General features: G+C 35.7%; 1 protein-coding gene across 1 annotated transcript in view; it reads left to right on the top strand.

The window, feature by feature from the left end:
• The window catches only part of LOC139712157 (cytoplasmic polyadenylation element-binding protein 3-like), a 51,230-nt gene that overhangs the window by 11,442 nt on the left and 25,680 nt on the right, over nucleotides 1–14,108 (top strand). The window contains 4 exon segments of the mRNA XM_071623994.1: nucleotides 3,806–3,979; nucleotides 6,462–6,551; nucleotides 8,957–9,075; nucleotides 11,887–12,001. Coding sequence (XP_071480095.1) covers nucleotides 3,806–3,979; nucleotides 6,462–6,551; nucleotides 8,957–9,075; nucleotides 11,887–12,001 — 498 coding nt within the window.

The following is a 14,108-nucleotide window of genomic DNA, read 5'->3' as shown; positions in this document are numbered from 1 at the left end:
CAATTCCAATTCATCCCAGTCCAAGAATACTCAGGGACTAGTCTTCAATGGGTCAAATGCATGTACACAGACATATGTTTCACCTTTCTGCACTATGCTTTACGCCTTTATGAAGGGAATGTCAATGGTGCCTCCGTTTATACACTGCTGATATCCCAAGAATGCCTGGTAGACTATGTGGTATGAGACAAAACATTGTAACCAAAATGCAGGTACCAACAAGTAGAGCTTTAAGGCCTTTTCAAACAGTGGACTTATGTAGGGAAGGAGTTGCTGCATGCACAAATCGCCTTGGAAAAGAAGGCTACAGTGCTCTTTACATGTACATGTATATAATGCAATGTACCAAGTATTGCCAGGATGTTTGCTGTCATCAGCTTTACCTGAGTTTCTTGACTGAAAAGGTCATTTTTGTGAAGAAAAAAATACAGTGTCTTTCACCATTGTGTACATTATGTACATGTACAGATTGTACATGTAGTAAATGATCACTAGTGCAGTGGTGAGAGATCTTTCCCTAAGTGCTATCTACCTTGTTTCATTGCTCTACTGAAAGCTACTATTATAAGCTGTTATTTTTGCATACAATTATTTTTGCGAGGAGGAGGTCACAGATATTTTTGCGACATGTTGTTTAAGTGATTTGACATCTGAGGCTACCTCACAAGTGTGCTATTACCCTAGCATAGGGCAACGTTTTCAAGATTGTTAGATTTGCAGTCCAACAGTAATTCATGAAATTCACAAAAATTAAACCCTCGCGAAAATAACAGCTTCCAGTATTTTTTTGTTGTATATATTATATAACACTTTGGATGTCGAAAAATCTGATCCACTTCGATTCTTGAATGTGATACAGGAACTATGGCAACCATTTTTATGGTAGGCTATTGGTTGTACCTGTCTACATTGTATTGGGGCACAGTCAAATCTGTTTATGCAAAAGAGATCAGTAAAAGTGTTGAGAGTAAATTAGTGACTGAGTGCACACTCTACGTACATGTACAATGTACGATGTACATTGTTATACAGTACACCGTACATGGTGCAAAACTACAAGTTGATTATGAGCCCATCATCAAAGTACAGTACATACATATAGATTATTCAATGTAAATGTACAAACTGTTATATGGATGATATCAGCGTGCAATGTCCAAAACTGATCAACAAAAACTGTACTCTCAACAGCCGCAGTGTGCAATAGTGTACCTGCTACTGCATGTCATGTCATGTGATGAGCAATAGACCAATCAAATAGTTTATAAAAAAAAAAAATAAGTCCATGTCAATGGTACTACTGTAGGAGTATACAATGTACAATGTATGTGCAAATTGTACCTTTGGCTTACATAATTCTAAGTTATGATATGAAAAGAGAGAGTTAAAAATCATAAAATGATATTTCCCAGATGTATTTTATCTTGTCTTGAACTGGTGGGGTTTTTTTTTTCTTTTTCTTTTTTCATTCATTTAGCAGGAAAAAAAAAGGGTCTCATTTTGTTTTGATTGTCACATTGTTATCCTCCTTATTTGAGACTAGTCCAGTCATAGACAAACATGACACACTTGTTTATGAGACACAGGTACATTGTAGGAAGAGAAATCAATGATGGCTTGTACGTCTGTGCAAAAATCAATTTGTACTACTGATTCAAGGATGCTTTGGTAAGTCACTTTCTTAAGATCTGTTTCAAATACAATGGCATTGTTTTGACTGTTGATCAAAAACATACTGGTAGGACACCTTTGTCCAACCTTGGTAATATGTCCTTCCTTTCATTTGTCCCCTCCAAACCACAGATTGTGGGGGAGATATTTGTACGTGTTTGAAAAATTTTGAATAATTACTTGCTACAATGTATGTAAGTACTGTATAGGGTTCAAGGAAAATCCCATCTGCATACCTGGGTATTACAATGCTGCTCTGTACGAAAAAAAAGGAAAACCATTCACATCATTTATTGGTATCTGCAACTTTTTCATTGAAAAAGAAAATACATATACAATGTACACAGTATCAGGTACAAAATATAAGATACATTGTAATGGTGGTTTTCACACATATATGGAGAAATTTAAACACAATACTGAATCACAATTACGCTATGTGTATTTCAATTATCACTAGTACACGTGACTAAAGAAGGCTTCGCTGATTTTAAAGATTTTTTACATTTCAGAGTGAGGAGAAGAGATGTGGCTTTTTTGTATCAGTGTGTGTGAATATTAAATTTGTTTTAAATGGAAGCCCTTATACATCAACCTACATGTACACACACATTATGTGTCTTCATGAAAGAAAACATGGACAAGAAGAAATACCGCCGAGTGTCAGTAAAGTTAGAATCTACTCAAATACGGCTACTACATGTATTACTGAGTCCGGCCAAACAGCGAAAAAGAAAAATTCAAAGCGACGCTCCAAGTACTGCTCATGTGGCTTCAGGAGTAATTGATGTGTACCTAGTAATGAGTTGTACACTTGTACATGTACAATGTAGGTCCATTATGTAGAGAAGTTAAAATCAGTGAAAATTCAGGGGAAAAGTCAGACACATGCAGAAAGTTATAAAATGAATTTTGAAACTTTCAGAGAATAACACAAATTGACAGCTCATAATATTGAAGATGTATGTTGGCAGCTCCCTTTTTGTATTGTATGGAATTATAGAATTTTATTTTACTAATAAAAACATTTCAATTTTGTCATTTATTATGGCGCTAACTGAACTTACCTGCTGAGGAGAATATGTAAACATGTGTATTACTATCATTGTGCACACTGTGAACAGTGCTTAAGGAATTTTTTTTTTCTCTGGAGAAGATGGAAATTGGTGTTGTTTGGGGGTTTTTTTTCTATAATGTGAATGAATTGCTGCTTAACATCTTGATCACACAGAGCTTCCAATTTGTCTTTCTCTCTAAACTTTTACCATTTGCAACTTTTTGTGTGTCTGATCTTTTCTAAAATGTTCAGATTACAATGTACTTGTCTATTTTGTCTGTTTTCATACAAAGAAGTACATGTATGTACATGGTATGTACAATACATGTACATTGTATGTACAACAGAACATGTATCAAGATGGAATTTCCCTTTCAGTATGTACACATTTTGTATATCTACGCATTCACAAACACACATATAAATGATGCATTCATCTTTCTTATTAGGGCAATGATTCCATACATGTATCTACTTAAAAGGACAACTTTACGTTAAGGTTTTGATTTTTTATTTCTTCACAAAATGGGGATTATCTTAACAGATGAATGCATTGTACAATTGCAGATGTGAACTGTACACTGTATATGTACAAGTTGTAGTGTTACAAGCAATAATTATTGCACTCTCATAAGGAACAGTAAAACTACATGTACATGTACACTTCAGTAGGCAGTAATGAATACATGAAGTACTTGTTCAAAAAGAAGCCAAGACTTGTATGTGCAGTGATTAAGTATAAAGTTGGAATGTAGAGCATACATTTATGTGTAAGACATGCAAAACACTCTTTTCTGTTAAAGCCAACACTTACATGTATGTGGCATATTGGTACAGAGTGATTTGTATACTGATGTGTGATTGCATCAGAATACCACAGCCAGATGTTTATTTATCTTGCATATTGTCTCAAATTTCTGTTGAATATTAGTTTAGAGTGATTTATGAGTACATGTAATTACTGTATATGTATGAATGCACCAGAATATTATAGTGAGGCATTCATTCATCTCATCATACTACATCTCTAATTTCTACTTACACAATGTAATCTCTCTTTCCCATTAATCACTGCAGGGAGCTCAGCCCTTTTCCCAGGCTCAGATAATCTGCTTGATGATGGTCGTCATGACCAGATAGTTCCATCACTGAATTCTCCTGGCCATATCTCACCACGCTCTGTGGACTACCCTGGAGAGCGATACTCCAGAAAGGTGTTCGTGGGAGGACTGCCCCCAGATATTGATGAAGGTGCTGTATGTTTTATGTGCAATGTACATTATGTGCATGTGTTTCTACGAATACCTTGTGATTTTCTTATTTTCATGAATTGTAGAAGCTGCTGTAATAATAATGGTAGCAGAAGGAGTAGTACTGGTACACATGTACAGTGTAATACAGTCCAACCTCACTTTTCAAAAAGCTGGCAATGACAGAATCGACGCCCATCCACATAAAGTGATATTGCCGGATATAAAATAGCCAAGATACGCTTTAAAAGCGCAACGCTTTTAAAGGGATGGTATAGTTTTGGTTGAGATGGGACTTGAGGCTTCCAACGCTTTTTGATGATTTTTTTTTTAGATGATGAGAAGCCTCTTATTAAATAAGAAGGGGCATATAAGAGGAATTCAAAGTTTATTTGAAGAAAAGTGGTTTTGAAGTGGCTGAGATATCCAAAACAAAGGGATCCCAATGAACCATCTTTTATTAGGATCTCTTTGTATTACTTTGTTTTTGGATATATATATCAGCCATTTCAAGACCGATTTCCATCAAATACACATTGAATTCCATTTAGAATTGTATGCTTTTTACCATGTCATATAAGTGGTCACTAAGTATCTCGCAAAAAGTTAAAAGCTGAATTCTCACCTCAACCAATATTTATTCCATCATCTTTCTTCGACTTTTATTTCATTTCTGTTGATAGCTAAGTCTGTGAATCATTGATCTTATCAATGATATGCAATGTATGTATTACTGAAACAAGTCTTGAAGCTAAGACGTATCTTCAGGCACATGACAATCTACAAATTATTACTTTTTTGTGTGCATGTGTTTGACACAAAATCAAATCAAGAAATTTACATTGCACACAATTTGAAATATGTGACTGTATTCTATCTGCAGTGGCTAATTTCTGGTCCAAAGTATGCATCATTGCTTTCATTCAAGTGCATTGCCAAAGTGTACTGATGATATATTTGTACATCTCTAAGCTAATGACATTACATTTGCCTGTGCATGGTGACTGCAGAAAATACAGTTGCTTCCTTGGTGCAAAGACAAACACGTATTACCTTGCTGTTCAAACATGAACTTTGAACTTAGATGAGCTCGATTTTAAATCAGAGTTGAGGGCACTGTTTTCCAAGATAACAGCCTTGCTATCAAGTTGCCTAGTCACCCCACCAGTGCAGTGAGTTTGCACTCTGAATAGACCTTTTATCTCAGGGATGTCATGGAGGCACAATAAAGGGTGATTTTATGAAATTGTAATGTCTAAGAAGGAAATCTGGAATAAGTACCACAATGACTTTCCTTTACATGAGGTATTTAACTTTTTCTTTCTCTGACAACCACAGATGTACACACATGTAGCTCAACTGTTACATTGTACATAGTGTCACTCTATCTTTATTTTGAGGGTTACTCTGACCTCTCAAAAATAGAAACATGCTTTTGTTATCATATTCTCTGTATTAGTACAAGTCCCAAATCCATTGTAAATAGATTGATTAAGACTACTATGAGTATCAGGATGATCATTATCATGACTACAGTTATTTCTACTAAGCGTTGTGATTGTTGTTTGGGCTTGTTGGGGGAATGCAGTGTATTTTGATGCAGTGACCACAATAATGATGTTTATTTTTATTTCACTGTCATATTGTTTTGGCCATCTTGTCAATTTCATCATTTTTCATGGCTAACACTGCAGTAAATTTTGCAGAAACTATAATCACAGTTAAGTCTAATTTCAGATTGAATCAAAATAGATTTTAAAAAAATATATGAAAAGTGTGTGTTAGCCCTTTACGTGCAGGAACATGGCAGAGCATGTATGAATCTGTCAGAAATTATAGCATCTTGGAGGGAGCAGGTTAATTACATCATGTAATGGAATCAAAGCTTTTTCTCAACTCCCCAGAGGATTTGACTTGTGCAGAATTGATTGGACCTTGCCATGGCCAGCAGGCATTTGCGTTACTGCGTTTTCAAACAATTGAACTCACATGTATAAAGAACTGTGTGACAAGATACTGTAGATTCATGCACATACACGTATACACACACACGCACACGCACACACGCACATAATGTTTTTGAAAATCAAGATGTCACAAAAATCTGTTATTTTTAAGTGTAAACACACAATGAGAGAGAGAAAAAAACTCTTACTTTAGCCATCTGCACCACAATCCAAAATTAGGTTCATCTTGAATTCTTTTTGAAACAAAATAGAGGGTCCCCTGCCAATGGGTTAACTTCATGCACTAAGCCAGGTAAGGTCATATTTCCGTCATTGTTTTAATAGGCATGTGCAGCACAGAGATTTACAGTAGCCACGGTATTTTTTTTCCATTTGACATTTTTTGCTAATGAGCGGATGACTGCAAGTATATGATTTTTTTTTTTCATTGCAGTCTAAACAGTAATAAGTCTTGTGTGTTAATTGACCCTATGCTTGTATTTGAACTTCTTTCATTCTCTCTCTCCCTCTTTCCAGATGAGATAACTGCAAGCTTCAGGCGATTCGGCAGTCTCGTGGTAGATTGGCCGCATAAAGCTGAGAGTAAATCATACTTTCCCCCTAAAGGTGTGTTGTTGAGATACATCCCAACTTATGGAGATTTGTACTTGGTCCCATTTTGGAAATTGTTTCAGGCTAAAGTGACTCAATTGGACAAGAATTTGACCAAAGATAAGTCAATGTTAAGTTAAATATGCCTAATATTAGAATAATGTAGTTCATGATTAAAGGATATATTGAAAGGCTCTCTATGATGCAGTTGTAACATTTTTACATGAAGGAAAGGCCTCTTTTTTTTCAGTTCAATCATGCTTTAACAAAATTTTTCTTTGAACAGTTAATGGTAAATCACAATTTTTACATAAATTTTGACTTTCTCTTGAATGTATAGCTCTGCCCCTTAACAGACCATTGAATATCATCAGGAATAGAGGCAGCTTGGCCTACCAACTTTTACTGATTATACATGTAAAAGGCTAATGAAATTCAAGCTATGAATTTTTTCCTGCTAACAATCAGTAACAAGTTTTTCTTTCCGCCTTTCAATACTAAATTAGTTCAATACTCTGAATCCAGTTTGCGTGAATTAGTTGTTACCATGCTGAGGAAATCTCCAGCTAGCTATCTGGGTGTCAGGAACAACTGGTTATTATTACATGCATGAAATTTGACAATTTTAGTGACCTGGTCCATTTCCTCAACACTATTACTATAAAACCAGAAATAGTCGCAAATTGGAGCCGACTGCCTTTTCATGGCATTAAATTTTCGGGAATTGCCACTGGCAATCAGTGCATATAGTGTAGACAAGAACTTCCGCATGCATTAGTGAATACTGGCTTTTGCAAAATTCTGAAAATTACAATACACGCAAAAATTTCAGGTTTTACAGTATGTCACTTAATGTCATCAAGCTCCTTTTTTTAAGGAAAGGTTTCAAGTCATGTAAATCCATATAATTTCTTGATTTTTTTCCCAAATAGTGTGGCATGATACATGTATATGGATCCCATTTGATGATACAACATAGTGACTGCTGGTGCTTGCATTACAGAGAACCTTTGAAAAATTACAGTTTGTTATTATTTACATCTGATTAATTTCAGTGAATTCTCTCACATTCTGTTCATTTAAATTGTCACTTAAAGGCTGTAATGCATTTTTCAAGGTTTTGTTGGTAAGAATAAAATAATGTTTCAGACTTGTGTACAGTACCTCACCAATGATGAAGGATGTTTTACAATACAAAGCACAGAGTCCTTACGTGAACTCATTTGCCATAAAGATAATGTAACTACTGTACTGTGTAGGTCAAATTCTCACTAGACCCTTATCTTATCAGTTAGTTAGTTGATCCACTGAAATCACTGCCCCCCCCCCCCCCCAACAAAAAAGGAAAGAAAGAAAGAGAGAGAGAGAGAACAAACGTGGGACTCCTGAGTTTGTGCTTTGCTATAAAAGACAATTTTGTGATACTAACTCACAGCTGCCATTACCATGTCTATAGAATGTGCCTAAAGATTCTTAATTCATACACTGCAAAGTTCAAAGTGACTGTAATTTTTCAAGTTTTCAGACTCAAGAAAGAGTAAATACTATTTGCTTTTCCCATGCCAACTTTTCTTTGTTATCCATAAACCGTAACATTTCCATGGTTTTCTTCAAACCCTATGGTCTGATGTAACCAAAGTTAGCAGGACTCATTTGGGGTACAGGATACAAAGTTGTTTTAACAGTTCAGTCAGCCCCTATTGTAGTATAATAGAGTCATAATGTATGTAAATTCCTCTAAAAGGTAATAAATTGTTTATGACAATATCTGCGGTGGTTCAATTGCATCTTCTAAGCATTAAAGGGAAATTAACCTCAAATATACAAATGTACACGTGGCTTTTTATTGGTGTATAACCTTTATTTTTGATAAACTAATGGGATGATTTTATTTATTTATTCATTTTTTTTTTTAGTCTTGATTTTGTCAAGGCATTGCCTGAGGTATACTGTATATGCCAAATATTTAGCAAGTCTAGTTCTTCATGAATCGAGATTTCCCAACAATTTTGCGAGTGGTTAAATTAGCAGGTGTGGATGACAGTGCTTACTGGTGAAATGTATGCAAGCATGCAACACTCGTGTCATGATCAGAGTTAAATTTTTCCCGTGTTCTTAAATTTGCAAATTGCACCTGACTCATGAAATTCAGGAAAATAGAAACCTCTCAAAATTTTCTACAGCGTATACAGCATATACAAGATTGCAATTTAATAGGTGCATTTACAATGTACGATTGTAGTGCACGGTTTTGGATACCCCACTCCATTATATGACAAAATCTTGTGATGATGCTTCTGTGAATTGTATGCTCTGCAACATGACTGGTCACTCCATACTTTAGTCATTGAAAGCTTTGATACATCAACAGTGAATGTACGTAATGCACAGAGAAGTTGTTTCTCTTTTCCGATGTTCAGGTTATGCATTCCTGTTGTTCCAAGATGAGAGGTCAGTCCAAGCTCTGATAGATGCTTGCATCAAGGAAGAAGATAAACTCTATCTGTGTGTGTCAAGCCCTACCATCAAGGATAAGCCAGTAAGTCCTATATACATGTATTTTGTATGTCATCCCACCATATTTGATGATGTACTACCCCAAGGGCTACTGTATGCTTGTGTGCTCCTTTCGTACTGTATAAGTGACATTGCTGAACAATTTGTGTCATTTTTTTTCCCCTTCACCTTCAAATTCCATCACTTCTTTTCGTTCATTCAGTTGTGACAATACTTGCACTTGTACTTGTCTCATTCCAGGGAAGTATATTCATATCTTCATCATGATTGTGATTATTAATTCTTTGGTGAATACGCCAAAGAATATGTATCTCTCTCTCTCTCTCTCTCTCTCTCTCTCTCTCTCTATATATATATATATATATATATATATATATATATATATATATATATGTATATATATATATATATATATACAGTTGAACCTCTCTTATCCGGCCTCCCTTTATCCGGATCTCTCTATTATACGGACGCAATCTCGCCGTGATTTTTTTTTTTTTATAATTACGGGAGGAAAGAGGGATTCCCAACTCCTTGAGAACTCCTACACAAACACACATGAATTACATATACTTGATACATTTCTTCATAATTATTTAGGTAAATCATCCCAAGAATTTATAAAAGAAAATGATTTCATTCTTGCAAACACGAACCTCTATTTTGGGGTCTGTTACTGAGTGTAACAATGAAAAGGTTGCAGCATACACATTACTACATGTGGTACTACAATGGGCTACATCAGTACATGTGTATCATGTACATGTACAAAGCATTGAGTCTCCCGTATCCGGCCAAATCCCTTATCCGGATGAGCCCCGGTCCCGACTTGTCCGGATACGAGAGGTTCAACTGTATATATATCTGCTAGTTTTGTATACTTGACCACTTCAGCAGGTTTTCTCTTTGCTTCTTTATAAGAAATGGAGTGGGGTTTTTTACATGCATATGGTATGTCTCGTCGTCATAATGGACTGATGGCTTTAAGTCTCCTCCGAAAAAACTTGGCAAATTAGGATAGAGGTGCTGTGAAAAGGCATTACTGCTGTGCTTAGACTACAACCAGGGACCTTAACACATGCATGGAAGCCACAGTCTTATCATAATCTTTATAACAGCTTGGTCATGACACCTCCTCAATGATATGGAATAATTTCACACTCTGTATTGTAACTAGAAATTGTAATGACAAAGTATGCCATGTGTCTGGATGGTAGTATGTTTAATGAATGTGATTATGAAGATAATTTCTGCCTTCTTGCCAGTGATGAAGAAAACTGTGATCATTTAAACCTTCATAATTTGAATAAAGTGCATTTCCACATAAATGTACATGTATTGTTCAAATTGGCATTGCTAAATAGAGTAAAACTACATATATGTAGAGAAGAGATGATGTCGTCACCTCCAAGTCTCCCATTGACCAATACTCCTATCTTTGTACTATTTCTTATTGTAGCTTGAAATCAACAAGAATATTGAAGTTCTATCCTGGCATTAAATTATTGTAGTTTTGCTATAACCTTGAAAATATTATTGGGGGAAAAAAGGGACTGTCGTTATTTAATTATTTGACTAAAAACATAATTGTACATGAGGTATATATAGATGATTATAATGATAATAACTGTGATATAAATAGCCCATTATAATTGTCTTTAATATTTCTCTGTGGTTCACATCAATATAGCACTGTATTAGATGGGTACATTTAGATGCATATGAACATCAATCATACTTTGAGTAAAAATGAACCATTACAAATATGAAAGGAGATAATATGAAAAGAGATAAGAAGGTATTTGAAGATGAGCAGTTGTTGAGCAAAATCCCTCCAGGTCAAAGGTCACCAAACTTTATCTGAAATGACATTTTCCACTCTAACTGCATGTAATGTAATTTGTTAAAAAGATCAAAATGAAAAGACGAATACTTCAATTAAAAGGTCACATTGCTTTTGCAACAAATATAAAATGCATTTCTAGGCACTACAGGTTGAATGTCCAGTGATGATGTACTAGTAACTTGGTAGTTGGGTCACAATTACAAATTAAATGTAAGATAGCAGTAGTTGGTCAAAGGTCACCATACTTTGGTGCAAAAATGCCATTCTCAAGCTATGGCTTATTCTAGAACGTAATCGGCAATATTTAGTGAGAGGGCTAGAAATTTATCAATATTTTATTCCTTGCACAGAAAGAAGGGAAAGGTATAAAATCAAGATGAAAGTTCACCAAAATGTGCACAAAATAAAATTTTGTGACTATCAATTCCTTAAGGTTAAGGTTTTCATAGCAATTATGTTACTTGATGTAATGGAGAGAAAAAAAAAATTAGATTATTCCTGCAGAGAGTTAAAGGTCAATTTTCACATGGCAGCTAGTGATTACTTGAGAAGTGGAGATATCCTAGTTGACTGTGTGCAACAGTCTAAATGCTGTAGATAAGAATATTGTGTACAAACCACTGCCAGAGTTGTGAAGTGATTGCTTCTAGTTTTCTAATGTGTGCTTTATATGTGTGATCTTATGTCTTTCTATTGTGATGATCTGCTTATGTTTTCTTCCAAGTATAACTGCATCAGAAATTATATACACTGTAAATACACTTGATACATGCCGAACTTTTCTTCAGATATTTGCCAAAGTTTATAAGGTCATGCAAATGATTTATGTTCATTTGAGTCACTGTCAACAGAGTATTGCATGTGTTTTAGCAGAATCATCAATGAACAAACAGCGTCAAAAGTGATATACATCATGTCATAAAGCTACAGATCAGCACCAAGGCTCACTAAGAAACAAATATTCGAGTGTCCTCTTTATTTCCACAGGTACAAATTCGTCCCTGGAACCTGGCAGACAGTGATTTTGTCTTGGATGGATCTCAGCCTCTGGATCCGAGGAAAACCATATTTGTCGGAGGTGTTCCCAGACCATTGAGAGCAGGTAAATGACTTGTTCAAATTTCATTGAACTTGTAGCATTAGTAAGAAATAGGCTACCATGATCACTTTATCTTGAAGGACCTGGTAACATGGTAATCATGAATCAGAACAAGGGAAGGATCTCTTCTTTTTTTTTTTGGGGGGGGGGGGACAGGGGAAGGTAGTGTAAAGCCTATCTGAAATAGTTTAAGCTACCAATTTTTTAGTCTGTTTGATGCTTTGCTAATCTCATTTCCATGAATATATCAAGTATTTGATTAGCTGCCCAGAAGGATCTACCAAAGCTATCCACATAACAATTTGAGGCTTTAACCATATTTGCCGATCTACGGGATATCCCGTAGTTCGAGCAAAGAGTGCAATCTCCAGTAAATAGGATAATATGGAGCATAAATAACTTGGAAAATGACACATATTTATAGAGCTTTTTATTGCCTGTGAACTCTGACCTGACATCCCACAGTTCCTTAGGTCACTTCCTGTCACTATTGCTTAGATTGGCAGTCACTTTTGAAGTTTACAACTGACAGAATAGGTCTACATCTATGTGAGATCGATCAATGCCGTACATATATGCGTACATACTGTACTGTACTTCACAATGGAGCATGACACGTTTCCCCTTCAGCAAGGCACTTTGTCCGCATTGCTGCTCTCCATGCAGGAGTATAAATGGGTATGTGATAAAGTGAGAATGTTTCTGTTGGTTGATCAGCATGTGTGCACCTGAAAAATGGTGACTGCTTGGTATACTCCCCAGGGTGAGAAGAGTGAGCACGGTTCCTGCTGGTTGGAAATAATGTATCCAGTTACCAGAGTACTAATAGTCTAACAAATCTGACATGCAAAATATATGAATTAACTTTTATTGTTATCATAATTAGTCCCATTCATAGGTTTATGAGCTAGACTACAGTAGTTCACAACTATCTGTCAGGTCCCATTCAATATTCCTTTGTCTTTGGAAGCATTATAACCTTTGACTTACAGTATATACCATTTCTCCTTACTTTTTTTGTCAGTGACATTAATTTGAATGTGAGAAAGCAAAGTTGAGTGAAATTCCTTAAAATAGCCTCTTGCACCAACAGCTTACAAACTCCATTACAGGTTGTACGTGACCGGTGGATATGATTACAGTTAGCAGGAATGGAGATGGATGACATTGCTATATCTCTGCCCTTTAGTACACATTGCCTGTTGATCCTGCGGACAACTTCATGACTCACATGTATCATAGATGGAAGAGTTATTTTGGCAGAGATCCAGAATTTCAATTGTTGGGTCATACATACATGAAATGTTATTGTTTTCAAGTGTCTCCAGCAGGAGTTTCATTAGTTTAAGTAAATACACACATGAAAAGAAGGATTCTTTATGAATGAAGCACAAATGAAGTGCTCCATTGCACACAATGTGATTGATGGAGCAGTGGCATCATAGCCACTGCTGCCAACCTTCATGAAGCCGAAGAGTAGGATGACCTTGGATTTACTTTTGTCACATTTCTGTGACAAAAGCAGACTTTCTAGACAACTGCTAACAGCAGCAACAAATTAAAATGTTTTCACCAATTGGCACATTTGCAATGCCTTATCCTGTCAATGGTGTATGTATGCAAACTAACCAGTTGCCTAATACTGTATACAAGGGAAAGTCTCCAGAAAGACAGATATTCTTGAGTTACCTCCTATTTATTTGTTTTCCATGCATAGTATCCCATTTAGTAAATATAGAAATGTATACATCAGTAAGTCAGTCTGCATGACGTATGTGAGAACTGAGGTGTTGACATGCTAAGCAAGAATGCAGCCATTTCTTGGTACAATACATGATGTACATCCGTAAAACGTGTAGTAGCCCTGAAGCCATGGCGCAAAGGAATAAACTATTTAAAGTAGATGAGCTTATTACATCAAACTTAAAATAAAAGATGCATAAAAAAAGAAAGATCAAGTCAAGGTCGTCTATGATTTTAAGGTCCACAGAATTCCAACTAAATTAGCCTTTAGACCTTTAGTGATTAATCTTTGATATAATCCACCCTAACATTTTTCAGGAAATCTTTGGTTTGAGCAAACCCCACCCCCCCCCCCCCCCCCAAAAAA

This window comes from Diadema antillarum, unplaced genomic scaffold (genome assembly GCF_040938485.1).
Source record: "Diadema antillarum isolate AM-2024a unplaced genomic scaffold, OU_Dant_1.0 seq00001765_RagTag, whole genome shotgun sequence".
Classification (NCBI taxonomy): Eukaryota; Metazoa; Echinodermata; class Echinoidea; order Diadematoida; family Diadematidae; genus Diadema; species Diadema antillarum.
Note: the sequence above shows the minus strand (reverse complement) of the source record. Positions and strands in the feature narration are given on the sequence as shown.